This window comes from Crocuta crocuta, unplaced genomic scaffold (assembly GCF_008692635.1).
Source record: "Crocuta crocuta isolate KB4526 unplaced genomic scaffold, BGI_CrCroc_1.0 scaffold130, whole genome shotgun sequence".
Classification (NCBI taxonomy): domain Eukaryota; kingdom Metazoa; phylum Chordata; class Mammalia; order Carnivora; family Hyaenidae; genus Crocuta; species Crocuta crocuta.
In genome coordinates, this window is record NW_027527920.1 from 10,106,870 (window position 1) to 10,128,599 (window position 21,730).

At 37.0% G+C, this 21,730-nt stretch overlaps 1 protein-coding gene across 7 annotated transcripts in view; it reads left to right on the forward strand.

Moving 5' to 3' along the window:
* The window catches only part of HERC1 (HECT and RLD domain containing E3 ubiquitin protein ligase family member 1), a 145,317-nt gene that overhangs the window by 38,312 nt on the left and 85,275 nt on the right, over positions 1-21,730 (forward strand). For all 7 annotated transcript variants that reach the window (XM_077747491.1, XM_077747535.1, XM_077747517.1 and 4 more), the window contains 7 exons: positions 880-1,053; positions 5,611-5,725; positions 5,814-5,934; positions 7,773-7,944; positions 10,474-10,786; positions 11,271-11,391; positions 18,835-18,886. In XM_077747491.1, the coding sequence (XP_077603617.1) occupies positions 880-1,053; positions 5,611-5,725; positions 5,814-5,934; positions 7,773-7,944; positions 10,474-10,786; positions 11,271-11,391; positions 18,835-18,886 (1,068 nt within the window). The remainder of the gene's footprint in view (positions 1-879; positions 1,054-5,610; positions 5,726-5,813; positions 5,935-7,772; positions 7,945-10,473; positions 10,787-11,270; positions 11,392-18,834; positions 18,887-21,730) is intronic.

A 21,730-nucleotide genomic window follows, 5' to 3' on the forward strand; every position in this document is an offset into this window, starting at 1 on the left:
GTCACATTTTAAATACTTAAAATACAGTTTAAATACTTGCAGGGATGACTGGGTGGTTCAGTCAGTTAAGTGTCCAACTTTGGCTCAGGTAATGATCTCACAGTTTGTGAGCTCATACCTTGCACTGAGCTCTGTGTTGACAGTGTGGAGGCTGCTTGGGATTTCTCTCTTCTCTCTCTCACTCTGCCCCTTGCCCACTCCCACTTTCTCTCAAAATAAATAAACTTAAGAAAAATACTTGCATATATTAGGAAAAGGGCACTGTCCTTTGTAAAATTGCAAATATATGGTAATTCATTTATATTATGGTTAAATTAACTTTTGGTAGTAGCCCCAAAACCTACCATTTTAGCAGTTTTTTAAATGGAAAATGAATTCTGAATGCCAAAATGTCCCATTAAAAAGTTAGGAACCACTTGAACAAATGTAAATATCAGTAGAGAAATTGTTCATGATATCTTTGCTCTCCCTTGAATTGTACTTAACTGGTTATTTTCTCTTAACTCTGGAAAAAAGACTAAGTTATTATTTAGCCTCTTTCCCTGTGGTGCCATATTTCTCAGTGAGGGTATCATTCCATTTTGAACAAAAGAGTTCTGTAAGACTGTGCTACACATGTAGGACATGTAGCTTCCCTGGCTCCTGCCTACCACAGTGCTACCACTCCTCCCTGGATGTTATGTTTGGTCACACATCCTTCTGGCTGGGATTGGAAGGTGATATTACTTCTCATTGAGAAATGTTAAAGGACTTTACCTTTGTAGCATTGACTTAAAATGGTTTGAAATGTATTCATATGGGTTAAGTAAAAGTGCTGAGATTTTATTTGTAGCACCATACTTGTTCAGGTTTAAAATTGATAACTTGAATTTTTTTTAGATAAATGTATGAGTTGCCTGCTAGAAGTAGCTCTTTCGGGAAATGAAGAACAGAAACCTTTTGATTATAAACTGAGACCTGAAATTGCTGTCTACGTAGATTTGGCATTGGGTTGTTCAAAAGAGCCTGCTCGAAGTCTTTGGATCAGCATGCAGGATTATGCTGTTAGTAAAGGTAAGATGAAGAGGATAAAGTTTGTAAATATGGAGATAGCTTATAATACTAACATTATGTGTAATACACGTAAATAGAGAATCCCAGGAATCACCTTATTTTTTCCAGAAAAAGTATTTTACAAATAACATTAAACATAAATTTCTTCTGGGGCGCCTGGGTGGCTCAGTTGGTTAAACATCTGACTTAGGTTCAGGTCATGATCTCACAGTTCATGAATTCGAGCCCCATGTCGGGCTCTGTGCTGACAGCTTGGAGCCTGGAGCCTGCTTTGAATTCTGTGTCTCCCTTTCTCTGTGCTCCTCCTCAGCTTGCACTCAAAAAATAAATGTTAAAAAAAATGAAAAAAAAAAAAAAACAAAACCCCAACAAATTTCTTTTTCCTCTTTGTGGAAAATAGGTATGCATTTTAGCAAACCTGCTATGGGAAAATTGAGATTTATATATATATATATGTGTGTATGTATGTATGTATATATATATATAAGATAGATACAGAGGCAAACATTTTACTGCAGGATTCCTTGCAGTGTAAATAGACCTAGTTTAAGAGTCTGTTAATGAATCTCTTCCCTTTGTAAGCCCTAGGGTAAGAACCAAAAAGCTGTATATATAGAAGTATAAGCTCTAGGCCTGGTCATTTTCCTTCTCTGTAAAACACTTGCCCACTACAGAGTGCTGGTGAAGATATCAGTTTGAAATAAGATGGACTATTGAGTATAGTAGTAAAGTGCTATGCAATTATGTAGTGTTATTTCAATTTTAATATTATTTGATTAGTAAAATTATGTACAAGTTTTCAAAAGCTATACCTGATTTCTTTTCAGTTCCCATGTTTTCATTTTTAACAATGACCTTGATTGTTCAGAATCCCATATCCCTAGTTGTCTTTCTCTATGGTATTATTGCTTATCATATCTCTAGTTTTCCCCTATTCTTTGAATTGTCTCCCTTCTGTGATAAAAGTGGTAAAATCTTTTATTGTCTTTCATTTTGTGTAATGAATGTGAAATAAGGTGCACATTGTTCAGATCTTTAAAACACCATTAGATATGATATCTTTGAAAGTTTAATTTCATCCAGTTTATCATTCATTTTATTTATTCATTCTGTATTGTGTTGACTCCAAGCAGAAGTGGAAAAATATGGTAATGGAGGAGGGAAAAAACTTACTGAGTTGTATTTTCTGATATTCTCTCATTTTTGCATCATTTGATTGGAATGTGCAGTTAGGGTTTTCCTTTTGTATCATATTATCACTTGGTAGTTGCAGTTAGAACTTTTAAAAACAAGATATAAACATGAGATGAATAAAAACTCATTGTATGACTGCCTTTGCAGAATTGCATATACACTGTTGCTTAGACATTATACCTGTATAGTGGAAACATTTTGTAGCGCTTGATATGAAATGACCTTAATTTTAATGAAGAAAAGAACCGATAACTCTACAAATTGTATAGGAGGATAATCTCTTGCTAAATTAGAAACAAGAGCAGAGGGCCTTACTTTAGTTTGCATTTTAAATTGAGCATTAGCTTCCTTGAAATGGGATATGTTTGATTTTAAGTCATAGCAGCTGTCAGAATAGCAAGCATTCCCTTGGAACAGATGATTTCTCAAGAACCTAATGTGGAAAAATTTTTATATAACATAGTCTATCATTTAAGATTTGCTGTGGCCTAGACACATGAAACGATGCTCAGCATCCCTCCTCATCAGGGAAATACAAATCAAAACCACACTGAGATACCACCTCACGCCAGTCAGAGTAGCTAAAATGAGCGAATCAGGAGACTCTAGATGCTGGTGAGGATGTGGAGAAATGGGCACCCTCCTACACTGTTGGTGGGAATGTAAACTGGTGCAGCCCCTCTGGAAAACAGTGTGGAGGTTCCTCAAAAAATTTACAATAGAACTCCCCTATGTCCCAGCAATAGCACTGCTAGGAATTTACCTAAGGGATACAGGAGTGCTGATGCATAGGGGCACATGTACCCCATTGTTCATAGCAGCACAAACTGAGGGCTGATGGAGGTGGAGACGGGAAGGGGGGTAATGGGCATGGAGGAGGGCACTTGTAAGGATGAGCACTGGGTATTATATGGAAACCAACTTGACAATAAACTATTAAAAAAATAAAGCATTAAATTGGTGTAATTAAAAAAAGTGCTTATTGGGGCGCCTAGGTGGCTTAGTCGGTTAAGCGTCCGACTTTCGCTTAGGTCATGATCTCGCAGTTTGTGGGTTCGAGCCCCGCATCGGGCTCTGTGCTGACTGCCAGCTCGGAGCCTGGAGCCTGTTTCAGTCTGTGACTCCCTCTCTCTCTGACCCTCCCCTGCTCACGCTGTCTCTGTCTCTCCTAGAATAAATAAAAAAAAAAATTTAAAAAAAAAAAGTGCTTATGGTATGACATAATAGAAAGTAAGGAAAACGTGATGTAAGTTTGTGTATGTACTGTGATTCTAACAATTAAACATACATTGGAAACGAAGTCTGGAAGGAAATTTAAAAAAGTTGCTTAGGAGGAAAAAAAAAGATTTGCTGTGGCCTCTAAGATTTTCTTTTTTTTTAAATCTTTTTTTTAATTTATTTATTTCTGAGAGAGAGAGCGAGAGCGAGAGCAGGGGAGGGTCGGAGAGAGAGGGAGATCTAGAATCTGAAGCAGGCTCCAGGCTCTGAGCTGGCTGTCAGCACAGAGCCCAACACAGCGCTCGAACCCACGAACCGTGAGATCATGACCTGAGCTGAAGTCAGATGCTTAACCGACTGAGCTACCCAGGCACCCCAATGTAAAATTTCCTTAATATCAGGCATGTTTATATTGTTGGAGTGTTTTTTTTTTAACCTGTAAAATAGGTAAGTCTGAACTTAGTTTTTTACCTAAGCATACAGAAATGACTGGAAAACCAAGATGTAATTTTTTCTCTTGAGAAAGGAGGTTTTTTTTGTTTTAATTTTTTAAATGTTTATTTGTGAGAGAGAGACAGCATGAACAGGGGAGGATCAGAGAGAGAGGGAGATACAGAATCTGAAAAACAGGCTCTAGGCTCTGAGCTGGCAGTCAGCACAGAGCCCGACGCAGGGCTCAAAACCACGAACCGTGAGATCATGACCTGAGCTGAAGTCGGACGCTTAACCTACTGAGACACTCAGGCGCCCCGAGAAAAGAGTTTTAAGAAGGGATTAAGAATAAATAAAGCTAACTTGGGACTTGATATTTCCTTTGGGTGTTTTTTTTTTGTTTGTTTGGTTTTATTTTTAAGTGGCATGGTAAATCCACCAAATTAACAGTCTATCAGACAGTAAACCTCTCACCCCCATTTGAAATCTGAATGAACTACGTGTTTAATGTATACTGTCTAACATGGAATTAAAGAAAGCACCTGCCTAGTTCTCATCATCTGATGCTGTGATTTCAGTTTTCTATTGCATGTACTCATCTGTGTTCGTTGTTTCATTTCTTACCCACTTCATTTCATTTCATTTCATTTCATTTCATTTCATTTCATTTCATTTCATTTTTGTTTTCACAGTATCTACTTCATGGCTTCAAATACCAGATATATTCACACTTGACAAATTTACTCAGTCTGTCTACTAGGATGCTTAATAGTATTCAAAACCATACTCCTGATTTCACCTCCTCATTTCCCCAAAGTGTTCTTCCTGTAGTCTGACTGTATCAGTAAATGCCAACCACATTCTAAGCACATTTCTAGTCAGCTTTGACTTCTTGTATTCACACATATGATCCATCAACAAATCCTGTCAACTCTGCCTTCAAAATGCTTTTGGAATCTGACCAATTCTTACTACCTCCCCTGCTACTGCATTGGTCTGAGCCACCATCATTTCTCACCTGAGTTACTGTAGTACTGCTTTTGCAGTCCCTATCTGGTTCTCCACTCAGCAGAGTCAGCCTTTTAAAACACAAGTCAAATCATATTGTATCTCCATTCACAGCCTTCTAATGGTGCTTCCTACTTCCTTCATAGTAAAATCTAAAGGACTTTTGTGGCCTACCAGGCCCTGTGCAATCTAGTCTCCAGCTGACGTTCTAATGTCTCCTACTACTTGGGCAGGCATAGTTTGTTCTGGCCACAGTGGCCTCCTTGAACCCACCTCAGGCCTCTACACTAGTTTTTTCTGAGGGGACACTGTTTCTCTGTGCCACCTTTCCTGATTTTGTCTACATGTCCTGTACCTTATCAGAGACCTTTGCAAACTAGCCTGTATAAAATAGTATGATATTCCTGTTCTCTTTGCCCTGCTGTATTTTTCTCTGTAGCACTTTCCTCTCATATTAACATTTATATTTATTGGTGTCTCCCTTCCCTCCAAATAGAATACTAAATTCCGTGAGATCAGGGAATTAGTTTTGTTGACTGCTATATCCCTAGCACACAGAACAGTATATGGGATCTAGTAGTGCATTTGTTAAATAACGTTTAGGAAATGATAACATGCAGCTGTTGAATTCCTAAAGCTATTAAAATGACCTATGAACTGTTTTCTGAGCCCTTTTAAATTTTAATGCATCATTTTTGTTTTCAGATTGGGACAGTGCAACTTTAAGTAACGAGTCACTCTTGGACACTGTGTCTAGATTTGTTCTTGCAGCCCTTCTGAAACACACAAATTTACTTAGCCAAGCATGTGGAGAAAGCCGGCAAGTAACTTAAAACTATCCTCAGACAAATATTTGCTCTCATGATGTTAGAAATTAGGTAACTTTTCTATTTTGGTTCTTTATTTAGATATCAACCTGGTAAAAGCTTGTCAGAAGTGTACCGTTGTGTGTACAAAGTTCGAAGTCGTTTACTTGCTTGCAAGAACCTTGAACTTATTCAGACCAGGTCATCATCACGAGACAGATGGGTAAAGTTGGAAATCAGTCAATTTCTGTTTTTCTGCAGGCTGTGAGAGCTAGCTTCTTATTGGTTTATGTGAGGGGAAAAAATGTGCCTTGATCATTGCAGATGTTCAATCAATATGGAGTACATACTTTTTTTTATAGTGGAAAAATTGGATGAGTAAAAGATTTGGGGTTTATTTAACACCACAATTTATCAAGTGATATGGCTGCTAGGAAAGTTTGTATATTCATAGACTGTATAAGTAAGAATAAATTGAGTTCTCCAGATCATATGAAATATTCCTTTATTTTAAGCTGATCAGACCACATTTGAATTATCCTGTTTAATTTGGGATGCCATAATTTATGAGAGGCATTAACAGAAGCTATCTTGGATTGGTAAAAGTTCTGAAAGTCATCTTATATGAAAACTGGAAGTGTCAAAATCGTTTAGCCTAGAGAAATGAAAACAAAGAAGAGTCACATGATAGCGGTCTTAAAAATACTGACAAAGCTTCCATGTAGAAGAGGAAGTCAGTGTTTCTTTTTCCAGAGGGCATAGGCGGCGCCAAAAGGTAACAACTGAATGGAGGAATCAGTGTTAGCTGAATATAAGGAAGAAAGCCTTCTCAGGATTAGAATTGTCCACTGCTTGTGGTAAAGATTGAAACCTTTTAAGATTATTCCAGAAGTTATTCTTGTAACAACAATAGGTGACTTTTAAAGTGCTGGGTAATCTTGATAACATGATCCTATAATTATAAACCTGGATAATACATTACCTTCAGAAATGATTACTTTGAAACTTTATACATTAGATGCTTTGTACTCTGTTACTGAGATCTTAGATTTTAAAAACCAAACTCTGTGTTTACATTTATATTCTAGAATTCTTTTAGCATGCACCGATTTGACATTTGTGGATCTAACTATTTTTTAGTGACTTAAAGGTCCAAGAAATGTATTAATATTCTGTTTTGTTGAGGCTTATATTTGAAACTTACATATTATGGGGATAATGATTTTTTGAGATATGAGCCTGACTGTTCACTATCCCCATCTCTGTGAAATCTTGAATTATCTACTCGGTGTCAATCACAAAATAACTTTTATTAAGCATCCAAGAATGTCATTAAATTTTTCCACTTGTATTTTATACTAAAATCTGTGGGGAAATGATACATATTGTTATGGTATTTGTGACACTCTTAACTTTTGTTGCAAGGACTCTATCCTCTAGATGACTTCTAGTTAGCTTAACCACTGTTGGAAATAGAATTAACATTGTTTTTATCAGATTTCTAATTTATGGTTTCTTTAGGGGAAAATAAATTAAAAAAAATTAAAAACAGTACTGTTTGTATAAATTGAAATTTGCTAAGAGTAGAGCTTAAGTGTCCCCCTCCAAAATAAGTTTGAAAAATACTTATTTTAAATTGAATTATTAAACATTTATACAGAATAGTAATAGCATACATACACAGCTTGAGGGAGACTGAATGGTATAAAAATTCATGTTCTTAAAATTACCTTTTATGCTTGGTTTTATACTCAGCTCATTTTAAGTTGAAGTTCTGTAAGGTTATAGCTGAATAGCAATATAAATTTGAATCAACTTATGACATTCTAGTCAAAATACTGAGGTAAAAAGAGCATATAGGTGTCTCAGTACATATTTTGTGTACATAGATTCTTTCTAATCTTTTCAGATTTATTCACTGTATCTTCTGGATTTTTGTAATGAAATTAATGTGTTGTTGATATTAGCAGCATTTTCCATGATAAAAAAGTCAAAGTTTTAATCAAGTTTTTCAGAGTTTTTGAAAACTATATTCAGTGTAGCTTTGATGGTTTCTTTCAGATCTCGGAAAACCAGGACTCTGCAGATGTTGATCCTCAGGAGCATTCATTTACCCGGACCATTGATGAAGAAGCTGAAATGGAAGAACAGGCTGAGCGAGACAGGGAAGAAGGGCATCCCGAGCCGGAGGATGAAGAAGAAGAACGGGAACATGAAGTGATGACAGCTGGCAGTGAGTACACCTTTCTTACTTCACAGATGGACACATCATGGCATTCTTTGTGGTTGGGGAACTGACTGGAGAGAGAAAGGCAAACATTTCTCTATGGTTTTTCTAAAAGGATCTGATGCTCTCCTGGTGATCTGAATTTACATTAGCTAATGTTTTAGCTCTTAAAAACTGCTAGTTCCATTTTGAAGCTATTGGATTGCATGTTTGAAAGCTCTGAAAGCAGGCTTTTAGAAACAGTAACTCTTCCACTGAGTCTTATGCATGAAATAATGCCAATGAGTGATTGGGTAAGGTCATTCAGAAATGTTTTGGAGGGTACCAATTTGTCCATTGGCCTGGCCCCTCTGTGTGGTGAGGAAGAGAGCCACTTGCAGCACTTATTAGGAGAGCCTTGTTATTTTTTATATGTCACACTTTTTAAAATTATAAATTTTACCCACTGACTATACATACTGCCATTATCAGTAGAGAACAAGAATATGCATGAGAATTCTATTGGCTGGGTAAAGTAACACTTTCCATACTTGTATATATTCCAAGGCTACAGTAGTTTTTAAAGGTAATCATTTAGATGTTTAATTTTTTTTTTTTTTTTTTTAATGTTTATTGCTGAGAGAGAGAGACAGCGTGAGCAGGGGAGGGTCAGAGAGAGAGGGAGACACAGAATCTGAAGCAGGCTCCAGGCTGTGAGCTAGCTGTCAGCACAGAGCCCGATGTGGGGCTCGAACCCACGAACCGTGAGATCATGACCCGAGCCGAAGTCGGTTGCTTAACCGACTGAGCCACCCAGGCGCCCCTCATTTAGATGTTTAAAAGGAAATACCAAAGCTTTTAAACATTTGTTAGTATCTTTTGAGTGATTTGGCTATTTCAAGTTAAAATGTATATTCACTTTATAGACTAAAACATTATGGCTAGCCATGTATTTGCTATTGGGATTATCTGTATCAATGAATTTGACATTTACTTCATTATCATTTTATTTGTGTTTTGTATTCTTGTAAAAATGATTCAGAAGTGCCTCAAAATCAAAAACCACTAAAAAAAAACAAACGAGTGAAAAGGGATTGGAGATGGGGAGGGAAAATAATTAAATTTTAAAAACCTAGGCTGAAGGAACTTTTGCTGTTGAACTTAAAACTTAGTTTAGAAATTCTGGAAAACAAAGGCCAAAGGGGAAAACATGGTAACATGTTTATAGTAAGAGAAAGCATAATAGTTGTTTGGGAAGTAATAATTTTTGAATCAGCTATGGTTTTTGAGCACCTATGTTACATGCTGTGCCCTGGGTCAGATGCTTCACATAGATGGATAATCCTCAACAACAGTCTAATGAGATGCATTCTAGTATTTACTCCATCTTAAAGATGGCAAACTGAGATTTCAGGAGGCAAAATTCTGTGTGTAGGGCCACAGTTAGTAGCAGCTGGAAATAGAATGAGATCTGCCCAAAGTTCGAGTGACCCTTCTCTTAATTACTTTAACTGATTTCAAGATTTGTACTGAGCTTGTTGCTTTGATTTTTACAGAAATAAGAGACTTTAAACAGCATAACGAAAATATTATATAATAATTCTATAGAATACACATATGGAATCCATTTTTAAAGTTTGTGCTTCTGTATTAACAGGTGAATCTAGTGTGTACCAACTTTTCTGCTTGGGTGCCCCATAAAGCATACTGTCTTCACTCCAAAGTTGACCAAAACATTCTTTTCCTATTGTGAAGTATCTACCACTGCATCAGAACCTTATTAAACTCACTTACTTTTTACACTTGTGAATTGGGAAGGGCTGGTATTAGACATTCTTGATGATGTGACTTGATTCCTGAGGCAGTCTTGGCTGCATATTATTATCATATTTACTTTTGGCAAAGACCTTCAGTGGTTTTGCTTTTTTAATGTGTTTGAGATACAGCAGAGTATAGATGTCCGAAATTACATAGACTTTAGAAGGGGAAAGGAGGCTTTTCATAACTCATGCAACTTAAATTTTATGTTTCTTTTGTAACCTGACATTTTTCATATGAAGGTCATGAACATTTCAGAAATAGGCAGTTATTTTTATCTAACCCCATAGTGTTGAAACTTCAGTGGACCTCAAAATCAGCTGGATGACTTGTTAAAACACAGGTTGCTGGTCCCATGCCTAGAATTTCTGATTCAGAAGGTCTGGTATGGGCCCGATAGTTTGCATTTCTATCAAGTGCCCAGAAAATGTTGATGCTCTTGGTCTGGGGCCACTTGGAAAGCCTTGATCTAATTCGTGAATAAGAATAGAAATAGAATAACCCAAATCTATACAGGCATAGTTATTTCTTATTTTAATTTTTGGTGAAAAGTTTTATATTTTACATGTATTTACTATAATCTTAACTTAGTTACTATGCTGTATTTAATGACTAAAAGATAATTTTTCCCTCTTTCAGTAAGGTTTTGATCCAAACTTTATGACTATTTTTATTGTTATTTTCTTTGCTCTTCTCTCCCCATGTGTTAAGACCTTGTTTTTGTGTTGCATGTTACAGAAATCTTTCAGTGTTTCCTCTCAGCCCGTGAAGTAGCTCGTAGCCGAGATCGAGATAGAATGAACAGTGGGGCAGGGTCTGGGGCTCGAGCTGATGATCCACCTCCCCAGTCTCAGCAAGAGCGAAGGGTCAGCACAGACCTTCCTGAGGGTCAGGATGTGTACACGGCTGCCTGCAACTCTGTGATCCATCGGTGTGCCCTGCTAATATTAGGAGTTAGTCCTGTGATTGATGAGCTTCAGAAGCGGAAGGAAGAAGGACAGTTGCAGCAGCCTTCATCAAGTGCCTCTGAAGGGAGTGGACTTATGACCAGGTGGGACTGGCTAGAAACTTAAAACATTACTTTACCCTCTTTGTGACTTTATGCATTGAAGTACTTTATTCTTGGAGTTACAGTGGTCCTCTGAAATGAACACACAGGTGGAGGAGGAAATACAAATTGACTAGGGTGAAGTAATATATTAATGTATTAAAGTAATGTAAAGAATGATCCTGATTCAGCCTGGAATAGAAATATCTGATTAAATGAGGAGGGACAATTTTTGATACACATAAACAACAATAGTTGACAAACATATGAAGTTACTTGCATGTCTCTGTGATTTAGTGGTATGCAAGTTAGTTTGATGTCATTGTAAAGGGCTTTGTGCTTACACAAGAGTCAGGATTTCCCATTGACAGATATAATTACTCCTCACTGTGTGTGTATATATTATGTCTATGCTGCTAGTTCCATTCAATTATATGTATATTAACAATCCCAAATTGAAAAACTTTTCTTTGTGCATATGAGACAGGAGTGAAAGTCTTACTGCTGAGAGCCGGCTAATCCATGCAAGTCCAAATTATAGACTGATCAAATCGAGGAGTGAATCTGATTTGTCTCAGCCTGAATCAGATGAAGAGGGATATGCACTGGTGGGTATACCTAGATTCAATAAAGAGGGATTTTTGTTTTCGGGGTATAGATACATAAGAGTTTGTTATAGTAAATATTATATGTTTGTTTTAGACATACAAAAATTTTTTAAAAAGAACTTTTAAGGGGCACCTGGGTGGCTTAGTCGGTTAAGCGTCCGACTTTCGCTTAGGTCATGATCTCGTGGTTCGTGGGTTCGAGCCCCGCATCGGGCTGTGTGCTGACTGCCAGCTCAGAGCCTGGAGCCTGTTTCAGTCTGTGACTCCCTCTCTCTCTGACCCTCCCCTGCTCACGCTGTCTCTCTCTCTCTCTCCTAGAAATAAATAAAACATTAAAAAAATTAAAAAAAAAAAATAAATAAAAAGAACTTTTAAGAAAAATTGCATACATATTTATATTGCATACATATTTACCATCTATATGTTAATATGATTCTTAGATTTCTATCTTTATTTTTTTTTAAGTTTTATTTATTTATTTTTAAGACAGAGCACACAGTCAGGGGGTGGGGAGAGAGAGGAGAGAGAGAATTTGAAGCAACTCCAGGGTCTGAGCTGTTAGTACAGAGCCTGTTGTGGGGCTCAAGCCCACAAACCATGAGATCATGACCTGAGCAGAAGTTGGACACTCAACCAACTGAGCCACCCAGATGCCTCTCAGATTTTTTTCTTTAGCTCTGTCTTCTTCCTAAACTCCAAATTCATATATCTGACTCCTTAATGGACAGTCCACTTGAACAAGTCAGATTACCCCGATCTTAACCTATTGAAAAATACATCTTTCTCTCGAACCATCTTTTCTTATATTCTCTTAGTGGGTGGTACTACTCAGGATTCATTATTTTCTTTTCCTTATTTTCTTGCCTTCGCCAACCCCCATACTCCTTACAATCCAGTTAGTTAAGCCTTGCAAATTTTAACTTTAATATGTTTCTAGTATGTCATTACCATCCTTTTTGCCACTGTTCTGCTTCAAACTTTGTTTCTCCAAACTAGTTGCCCTACTGATGTTTTTTGCCTATCTTCCACATTTCACAAGTCTGTTTATATCTCCTTTACCTAAAATCTGTCAATAATTCTCAGTTACCTACCAAAAAAGCCTCAGGACCTGGACTGCAGGCATTTAAGATAAAAATCAAACAGGTGAGATGCTGATTTACCTATGAAACAGGAAGTAAAGTATGCTATAGTGTGACAGGTAAATTACAGTGTGAAAACTAAGAGACTGCTTCTGTTTGAGTAGTTTTGGACTTGGGGTTTCATAGCTGGATTTGCATTTTGGCTCTTCCTCTGTCTCATATGTGAATAATCTATATGTGTTACTTGACTTCTCTGGGCCTTAGTGTCCCACTGTGTGATAGAAGGACATTAGTGCCTATTGTGTTTATGGTGATGTGTGAGACTTGGCTTCTGGCCTTGGTTCTACTTCTGAAGAGCTGTGAGACTGGTCATTTTTCACATGACAGATCAAACAGAAACTGGTTTTTTGGACTAAGTGAGTGGTCTGTAAGCTCCATTTTTAGCTCTGTAATTTCTCTATTATGTAAATTGAGATGATGGGTATGAAAGTATTTTTGAAAAGTATAAAGTGCTACATAAACAGAAAGGTATTATTTCGGAGAAACTTCTAAGCAAAGAAGATTCCTCATCTAAGGAGAGTTGAGCAGTGTCCCTAGGCAGATTTTATTGTACCATGGTGTTTTCCCCTCGTTTTATTCATTACCATTAGTATCTCTGTGCTCCTAGTTCATGTTCCCTCTCTTACAGTCTCTGAGATTCCTGTTTATTATTCCTGTCTGATCAGTTTCATTATCTAGTCTCCCAACCTTGTGATAATTTTATAACATAGATCATGTTACTTCTCTACTCAAAACCTCCAGTGACTGCTTTTTATCAGCTTAGAATCATAGGTCCTTACAGGAGTCTACAAGACTCTACATATGCTGGCTCCACTGTCACTCTGATCTCTTTTACTGTCCCTCTTAATTGATGACTCTCCAATGACTCTCCTTCTACCACACTGGCCTCTTGTGCCTTTTCCATGAACCTAACACACAACCTCCTCTTAGGGCCTTTACCTGACAACCCTCCCCCCCCCCTCCAGAATACTGTTGTCTGACTGGCTAATTCCCTCACTTCAACTTTTCATTTTGTTGTTACTTTTTCAGTGAGGCCTATTCTGACCCTTCTGTTTAAAGTTGCAGTTTGCCCTCCTTTCCACATATTCAGTCCCTGTCTACCTTGCCTTGCTGGGGGTTTTTTCCCCCACAGCACCAAACATAATTTTGTTTATCACTTTATGTTAGCCTGTACTACACTATAAGCTCCTTGAGGACAGGAGGTTTTGCTGTTTCATTTACTGCTGTATTGCAAGTACCTGTAGGTATAGTGCCTGGTGTGTAGTAGGCAGTCACTAAATTTTTTTTGGAATGATCTATTTTGGTAAAATATTTGTGCCCATTCTGTCCTTTCTACTCTTAAATTTTTTTTTAATGTTTATTCGTATTTGGGGAGGGGGAGAGAGAGAGAAGAAAGAGATAAAGAAAGAAAACACAAGCAGAGGAAGGGCAGAGAGAGAGATGGAGACAGAATCTAAAGCAGGCTTCAGGCTCTGAGCTGTCAGTACAGGGCCCAATGTGGGGTTTGAACTCACGAGCTGTGAGAGCATGACCTGCATGGAGCTGGACTCTCAACCAACTGAGCCACTCAGGCTCCCTTTTTTTCCCTCCANCCTAGCAGTGCTATTGCTGGGTCATAGGGGAGTTCTATTATAAATTTTTTGAGGAACCTCCACACTGTTTTCCAGAGGCGCTGCACCAGTTTACATCCAGGGTCCCTTTTGTAAAAAAAATTTTTTTTTTAATGTCTCTACTCTTTAATTCAGACCTTAGTTACCTTTACTTGGACAGGTATTTTGCAAACTTATCTCTGTACTTTTTTCACTTCCTCTCCTTAAACACTGTTCCCAAAGTTAGAGTTCTTTTTTTTTTAATTTTATTTTTAAAACTTTTTGAGAGAGAGAGAGAGATAGCCCCTAAAGTTAGAGCTCTTAAAAACACACACAGGGTGCCTGGGTGGCTCAGTTGGTTAAGCATCTGACTTAGGCTCAGGTCATGATCTCATGGCTCACGAGCTTGAGCCCTGCATCAGGCTCTATGCTGGCAACTTAGAGCCTGGTGCCTGCTTTGGATTCTGTGTTTCCATCTCTTTCTGTCTCTCCCCTGCTTGTGCTCTGTCTTTCTCTTTCAAAACTAAATAAGCATTTAAAAAAATTAAAAGAAAATACACACAACAAGAGTAGCAATACATGCTGGTCATGCTACCTTCCTACTCAAAAACCTGAGTGATTCTGCACTACCTACTGAGAACTCCAAGATTCTGGAAAATGTTTCCTGCCTGTCTTTGGAGCCAGTTAGCCTCTACAGTATTCTGTATTTTTGGCATTAGAGTTTACCTGCCTGACCCTTAACATACCTTTTGAGCCTCTGCTCAAGCACTATTTGCCTTAAATGTCCTTCTCCTAGATTTTATTGATGGAGGTCTTATCTTCCTCTAAAGAAGTGGCTAAAGTGTCAACTCTTCCAGAAAGCTTTCCCAAGATTATGTTAGTCACAGTGCGCCTCCATGTTATTTCCATGGCATTAAAAAAATTTTTTTTTTATGTTTTATTTATTTCTGAGAGAGAGAGAGAGAGAGCGCGCGCAAATGAGTGAGCATGAACAGGGGAGGGTCAGAGAGAGAGGCAGACACAGAATCTGAAACAGGCTCCAGGCTCTGAGCTAGCTGTCAGCACAGAGCCCAACGCGGGGCTTGAACCCACAAACAGCGAGATCATGACCTGAGCTGAAGTCAGACGCTTAACTGACTGAGCCACCTAGGTACCCCATTTCCATGGGATTTTTAGTGTCATGAGAGACACTAATGGTTTGTCTTACATCAGTCTTAAGTATGTATTATTAGTATTTCTTTCCAGTAGACCTCTTAGAAGGTCTGGGTTTATTGTAATGCCCCTGATACCTTTTACAGTGTGCAAAGCTTACTGTTAAAGATTGATAACTCATTTCCATTGAAATAAAAAGGTGAAAAATGAGGATAAATGTAATTAAAGTGACATACTTTGAGAAAACAAGTAGTGAAATCTGACTTAGTCATAATAGGCTTAAGATTTACTGTTGGTTTTTATCTGGGGCAAGATTTTTACCTTTCTGAGCCCCAGCTTTGTTATCTTTGAAATGGGGAATAAAACTGCCTGTTATGCAGGGCACCTGGGTAGCTCATTTGGTTAAGTACCTGACTCTTGATTTCAGCTTAGGTCATGATTTCACAGTTTGTGAGTTCCAGGCCCCCATTGGGCTCGCTGCTAACAGCACAGAGCCTGCTTGAGATTCTCTCTCCTTCTCTCTGACCCTGCCCCATTTGCATATGTGTGTGCTCTCTCTCTTTCTCAAAATAAATCAACATAAAAAGAGAGAGAGAGAGAAAACTACTTGTTCTACTTGCCACGACTGGGTTGTTTGGTAATATTTAAAACATTTTGAAAGTTGTATTTTCAAAACAGAATATAAAGACAGATCACTGGAGGTAGGTTGAGCCTAGATTTAATTGCCAAGATTGTTCATTGAGTTTCCATTACAGTTTTTAAAAGATTAATAAACACATTTTTGAAAAAGATTTGCTCTTGATCATCTTTCCTTACAGAATGTTTAGAAAGATAGTCCTATAAGAGGTAGGAAGGTCTAGCACCAGAGCAGATTCTTTTGCACATGAAGGGAGACCTAGGCTGAGCCTTCAGATGAGGTTTAGATGAAGAGGAGCAATCAGTGGGGGCAGTCTGGGTTTTTCCAGCTAAAATACAGTATCCTTCTGTCAGGTTATTTAGTATTACCATTCATATCCTTGATACCTAGTGGCACTTCATGTATCCTGATTTGTGAATGAATGAAATGCTTTCTTAAAATAACTGAAGCTAATCTGCTTAATGCTGTGTCTTTGCTTTATCCTTCTTTTATAAAGAGTGTTACATGATGTATTATCTACTTTCCTGTCTTAGTAAATAGAGATACCTCAGCAAACAGTTAATTAAACCTAAGTTTAACTGTGTGATTGATAGTTGTCATACTTAACCAACATTTCATACTACACTCTCTTAATCTATTCCCTTTCTCCCTTATTCCACAAAGGAGTTGATATAGTGTATAAAAATAAATACTTTATAAAAGGATAAATTAGGTGAATGAATTAGGGTTGAAAGAAACTGAGAGATAAAGCCCTGGGTTAAGATTTTGTACACCTCAGACCATATCCTGTGATGTTTTGCTAAAGGTGGGCTACCATTACCAGTGTAATCACTTACATTGTTCAGTGTCTAAAAGATATAACAAACCAGTTGTTGAAGGGAAACACAGATAATTCTAGTTCTGAGGCCTCAGATAAAAGTCTTCTGTGAGCCCTCATTACCAAGGTACTGTGTGATAAAAATGTTTTATTGCATGACACACTGATACCTCCAGAAACTGTTGTGACATTTGGTGGTTTGTGTAGCACCAAATGGCCTGACAACACACTTATTTTTCGTGTCTATGTATGTAAGACAAAATGTGTTTATCAACAGTGTAGGTACATGTGTCTGTGTGTAAGCAAGTAATGATTTTCTACAGTGGCAGTCCCTAAATAAATCTTTCTTTTTTTAATCACTTCTGCAACCTTTCTTCTTTGCACCATTTTTTTAAAATTCTGTGATAGAGTATAAATGAAATTCCTACTAAGACCATAATGTCAAGTCTGTGCATAAGTAAGTCATCTATGGTTTGTGTTTGGTTGGCTATATATATGAGCAGAGCAGATAGTTGTCTATACCCCCTTCCCAACAGAAACAGACTTGTTCTTCCTGAAAACCTTCAGTGTTTTATTGAGCTGTCTGCAATTTCACCAATTTGAGATGTCTATATTTAATAGGCTTTTTTTTTTTTTTTTTTTTTTGATTGAGAGAGGGAGTGCATGCATGCTTGAGGGGCAGAAGGAGGGAGAGAGAATCTTAAGCAGGCTTCATGCCCAGTACAGAGACCAATGTGGGGCTTGATTCTATGACCATGAGATCATAACCTGAGCTGAAATCAAGAATTGGACACTTAACTGACTGAGCCACCCGGACACCCCTTAGCAGGCTTTTAAAAACATTTAAAAATCCTTTAAAACACTGCTAGTAGCCTTAGGACTGTGTTATTTTTCTGTTAGTGTGGATTCATCAGATTCTTTTCCTCTAAAATACCTAGCCAAGACTAGGGGGGCTTTTGAAAAGAATGAAAAGGAAGAATAGAGAAAGTAATAATTTTTGAAAATGAGACTTTGCTACAGGGGGCTTTAGCCCTATGGAAGGTATTAATAAGATTATAGTGTATTTGGAAGATAAAAGACAAAGATTCCTGGGGCGCCTAAGTGACTTAGTTGGTTGGTTATCTAACTCTTCGTTTTGGCTCAGGTCATGATTTCATGATTTGTGAGTTCAAAGTCCAGCGCTGGGCCTTGTGCTGATGGTGCAGAGCCTGCTTGGGATTCTCTTTCTCTCTGCCCCTCCCCCACTTCTGCATGCACTTGCTCTCTCTTAAAATAAATAAACTTGGGGGCGCCTGGGTGGCTTAGTCGGTTAAGCATCTCACTTTTACTTAGGTCATGATCTCGTGGTTCGTGGGTTCGAGCCCTGCGTCGGGCTCTGTGCTGACTGTCAGCTCAGAGCCTGGAGCCTATTTCAGAGTCTGTGTCTCCCTCTCTCTCTGACCCTCCCCTGCTCATGCTGTCTCTCTCTCTCTCTCTCTCTCTCTCTCCCTCCTAGAAATAAAATAAAAATATTTAAAAAAATAAAAATAAAATAAATAAACTTAAAAAAAAAGGGCAATGATTCCAAAGAAGAAAAGGACAACAAAGAAAAACTTATGCTACTTTACTATGTTAATTAGTGTATACCTTGACTTTGTAGTTTCAATATCTCAGAGTTTTGTGCCTTGTCTTTCTTTTTTTATTTTATTTTATTTTTTTTAAATTTTTATTTATTTCTAGGAGAGAGAGAGAGAGGGAGACAGCGTGAGCAGGGGAGGGTCAGAGAGAGAGGGAGATACAGACTCTGAAATAAGGCTCCAGACTCTGAGCTGGCAGCACAGAGCCCAACGCGGGGCTCGAACCCACGAACCACGAGATCATGACCTAAGTGAAAGCCGGACGCTTAACCAACTAAGCGACCCAGACGCCCCGTTGTGCCTGGGCTTTCTTAAAGCTATTTTCAGTTAGTGTTTAGAGACTTTTTATTAGACTTTTTAGTCTGACCTGACTGGTATATAAGTAGCACATTGCTATAATTTTATATATTTTTATTCTAATATTGTATTAAATCTAATCTTAAGACACTTTTCACAACTAAATTTTATTATTTTTTTATTTTTAACTTAATAGAGTGGAAGACGAAATGTTGATTTGGATTTGGCATCATCGCATAGAAAGAGAGGTAAGTATTAAGAAATTAAAAATCTGATTAAATGAAGTAGCTGTTTTTATATCTGACATATTTAAATATGATTGTCTTTGAAGCATTATTGTAAAATCAAATTTAGAAACATTTTATTGGAAGAGTTAAAAGGAAGATCATTTTCTTTAAAATACACCCTTTTATATTATAGAAACGTCTAGGAATTAATAACCAGTCTGTTTCGCATTTGTCATGTGATTTAACTTTTTCAAGAGTTGTGTGGAACTCCAGAAGTAATGCTTTACATTATGGGGGGTTATGTACACTATTTGCTGTGTTTTAGTTCACTGGTACAGTTGCCATAGTTGAAATGCTATTCTAGGAGAACCCTCCTCCATTCACCTCCTGTGAGTGCATGCACACTTTCAGAAAGTTTCCACTGTTTTTACTCTTTGCCTCTCAAGATAAAGCATGTAAGACATGAACTTAGGATTTCTAGACAGAAATATTCCCATGAGGAACAATTTTAGAGTGTCATCAAGAGTTTAGTTTATTTGTTAGAAGCTCTATCTTAGTAAATAATACAGTTAACTCGTGGTTATATATATAAATGTATGAAAAAGACAGCCGTTTCAGAGAACCTAAATTCAGGGATGCCTAAAAACTCTCCAAGTTTTGCTTTCTATTAACTGGCACTTTTATTAAACCCATTTATACTGTGGTTGTGAAAGTATGAAATGTTCAACCATTAGTGGCAATTTAAGAGGCTGTGGGAAAAAGCTTTTTCTATAATAGTAAGTCTTCTGTACTTCAAAATCAAACCCTTCTCTTGATAGCTTCCTTGGCAGGATGCGCAGTTCGCCCACAGAAAGCAAACTGAGAGATGAGGGAAAACTGAGGAATGTGAGGAAGAATTACATGCACAGCTTTTTCATTTTTGTGTTCTATAACTTAGAAGAAGAAATGTTGGTACTTCCTGTCAAATAAAATAGGATGATGCTTTATTCTTTAATTAGAATACAGAGAATGATTTTTCTGAAATACTAGGAATAATGACTAGAACTGGTACTTTCTGTATTTGAAAAGTCTTTGGAAACTATAACATAGTTGTTGGGTTTCTTAAAAATTATAAGGTATTTGTGATATGAAAATAATTAAATGATGTTTAGTGTAATGTGCAGTATGTATTTTATTATTTTCTAATTCTTTGAAAATTGGGAGTTCATGTGTCATAATTATCCAGAAAAATCCTTTTTCATAACCAGTTGGCTTAGGAATTAAAATATTGGTTAGCTCAGGTGAACATTGTTGCTAAAATTTCTGTTATATGTATGTCATTTGGTACTAGAGAGATGATGGCTCCAAACTTAGCGAGTAGCATAAGGGGTCCAGACTTTAGCTGAAGAGGCTCCTACCGTACTGATTATATTTATGCATGATAGTCCATTAGGTAAAATTATTCTTTTCTCTCAAATCTTCATCATGCTTATGGAAATGCACATGTGAGATTTAGTCTATATTAGCCATGTCAGTATGTGCAAAGTAATGTTTAGAATACAACATAAAGTGGTATCTTTATCTTTAAATTAAAAATAACCTAGAATTTGATTGCCATTTACTTAGGAAAAATGACTATTAAAAAAAAGAAAGAAAAAAGGAAAAATGACTATAACACTTCATAGTTATTGTCCTACAGTTGCTACCTGCTCGAGTTTTTAAACTGTTATCCTATGAATAGATGTGGAGTTTCTATAGTTTTAGATCTAAGTAGATACAAATGAATTATGCCATTAACTCAAATTTTGTTTGTGGATAAACCACCTTCTCCAAAAAAGCTCAAGGGAATACCATAACCTATTAACTTGTTGGAATTTAACTTTACTCTGTTGAAAACAGAAAAGCAAATCTAGGACCTCATGGGAAAAGTTTTTTTTTTTTTAATTATTCTAGGAAATTATAATAGGAAACTAGTTATATCACTTAATATGGTACCAGTTTATCCTAGTAATCATTATATTTTAATGCTCCTAGAGAAAAATCTGCTGATGGCTTAGTTCCTAGGAATAGGTGACTAGAAAATAGAAAAATTACTCCTTTAGGAAGGGCAGCAAAAATAAATAGTTTTCAATCTCATGAATACTAGAGTTTATGGATTAAACAATGAAAATGTATATTTAATAGTTGTCTTATGGAATTCCTTCTTTAAAATAAATGAACACTGAAAATATATTAAAGAGAATATGTTTTGAAAGGAATTTTTAAAAATCACATATATTTAGTGACTACCTTCTGACTACAGTATTTTGTTTGTTTTGTTTTGTTCTCAAATAATGGTAAAATAAACAGCCCTATTTTTTCCTAATTTATTGCCAAAATGGACTAGATGCCTATCATCAATCAGGCAAATGAACCAAGTCTGAGAACTCTTTGGGGCCATTTAGGTGTTCTGATTATAACTTGAGCTGTGAAGGACAAGCAGATGCCCAGCTAAGTGAGAATTCTTCTATGCATTTGTTTACCCCTTTCCAATATTTTGAAGAGGAAGTGACAGTTTTTTTCCCTTGCTTAGCTTCCCTTGCATAGCTTACATGTACTTAGTAGTCTCAGTGGTCCTGAGGTATTAAAAACCTAGTAAAAGAAATTAGAGATAAGTTAGTATGTCACATTTACTGAAACTAAATGGATGTGTCAATAACAACTAATGGTTGTATACACATTTCAGCTGCTCTTCTTATCCTTCCAAAGACTCTTCCTTGGGAGTGCTAGTGCCTATAATATCAGTGTTTGGCATTGGGGATACTAGAATTCATGCTACTGAACCATGATTGCTTCTTATTCCTTAACTCAAATTAATCTTTCACAGTTGGTCCAAGCAAGCAAATA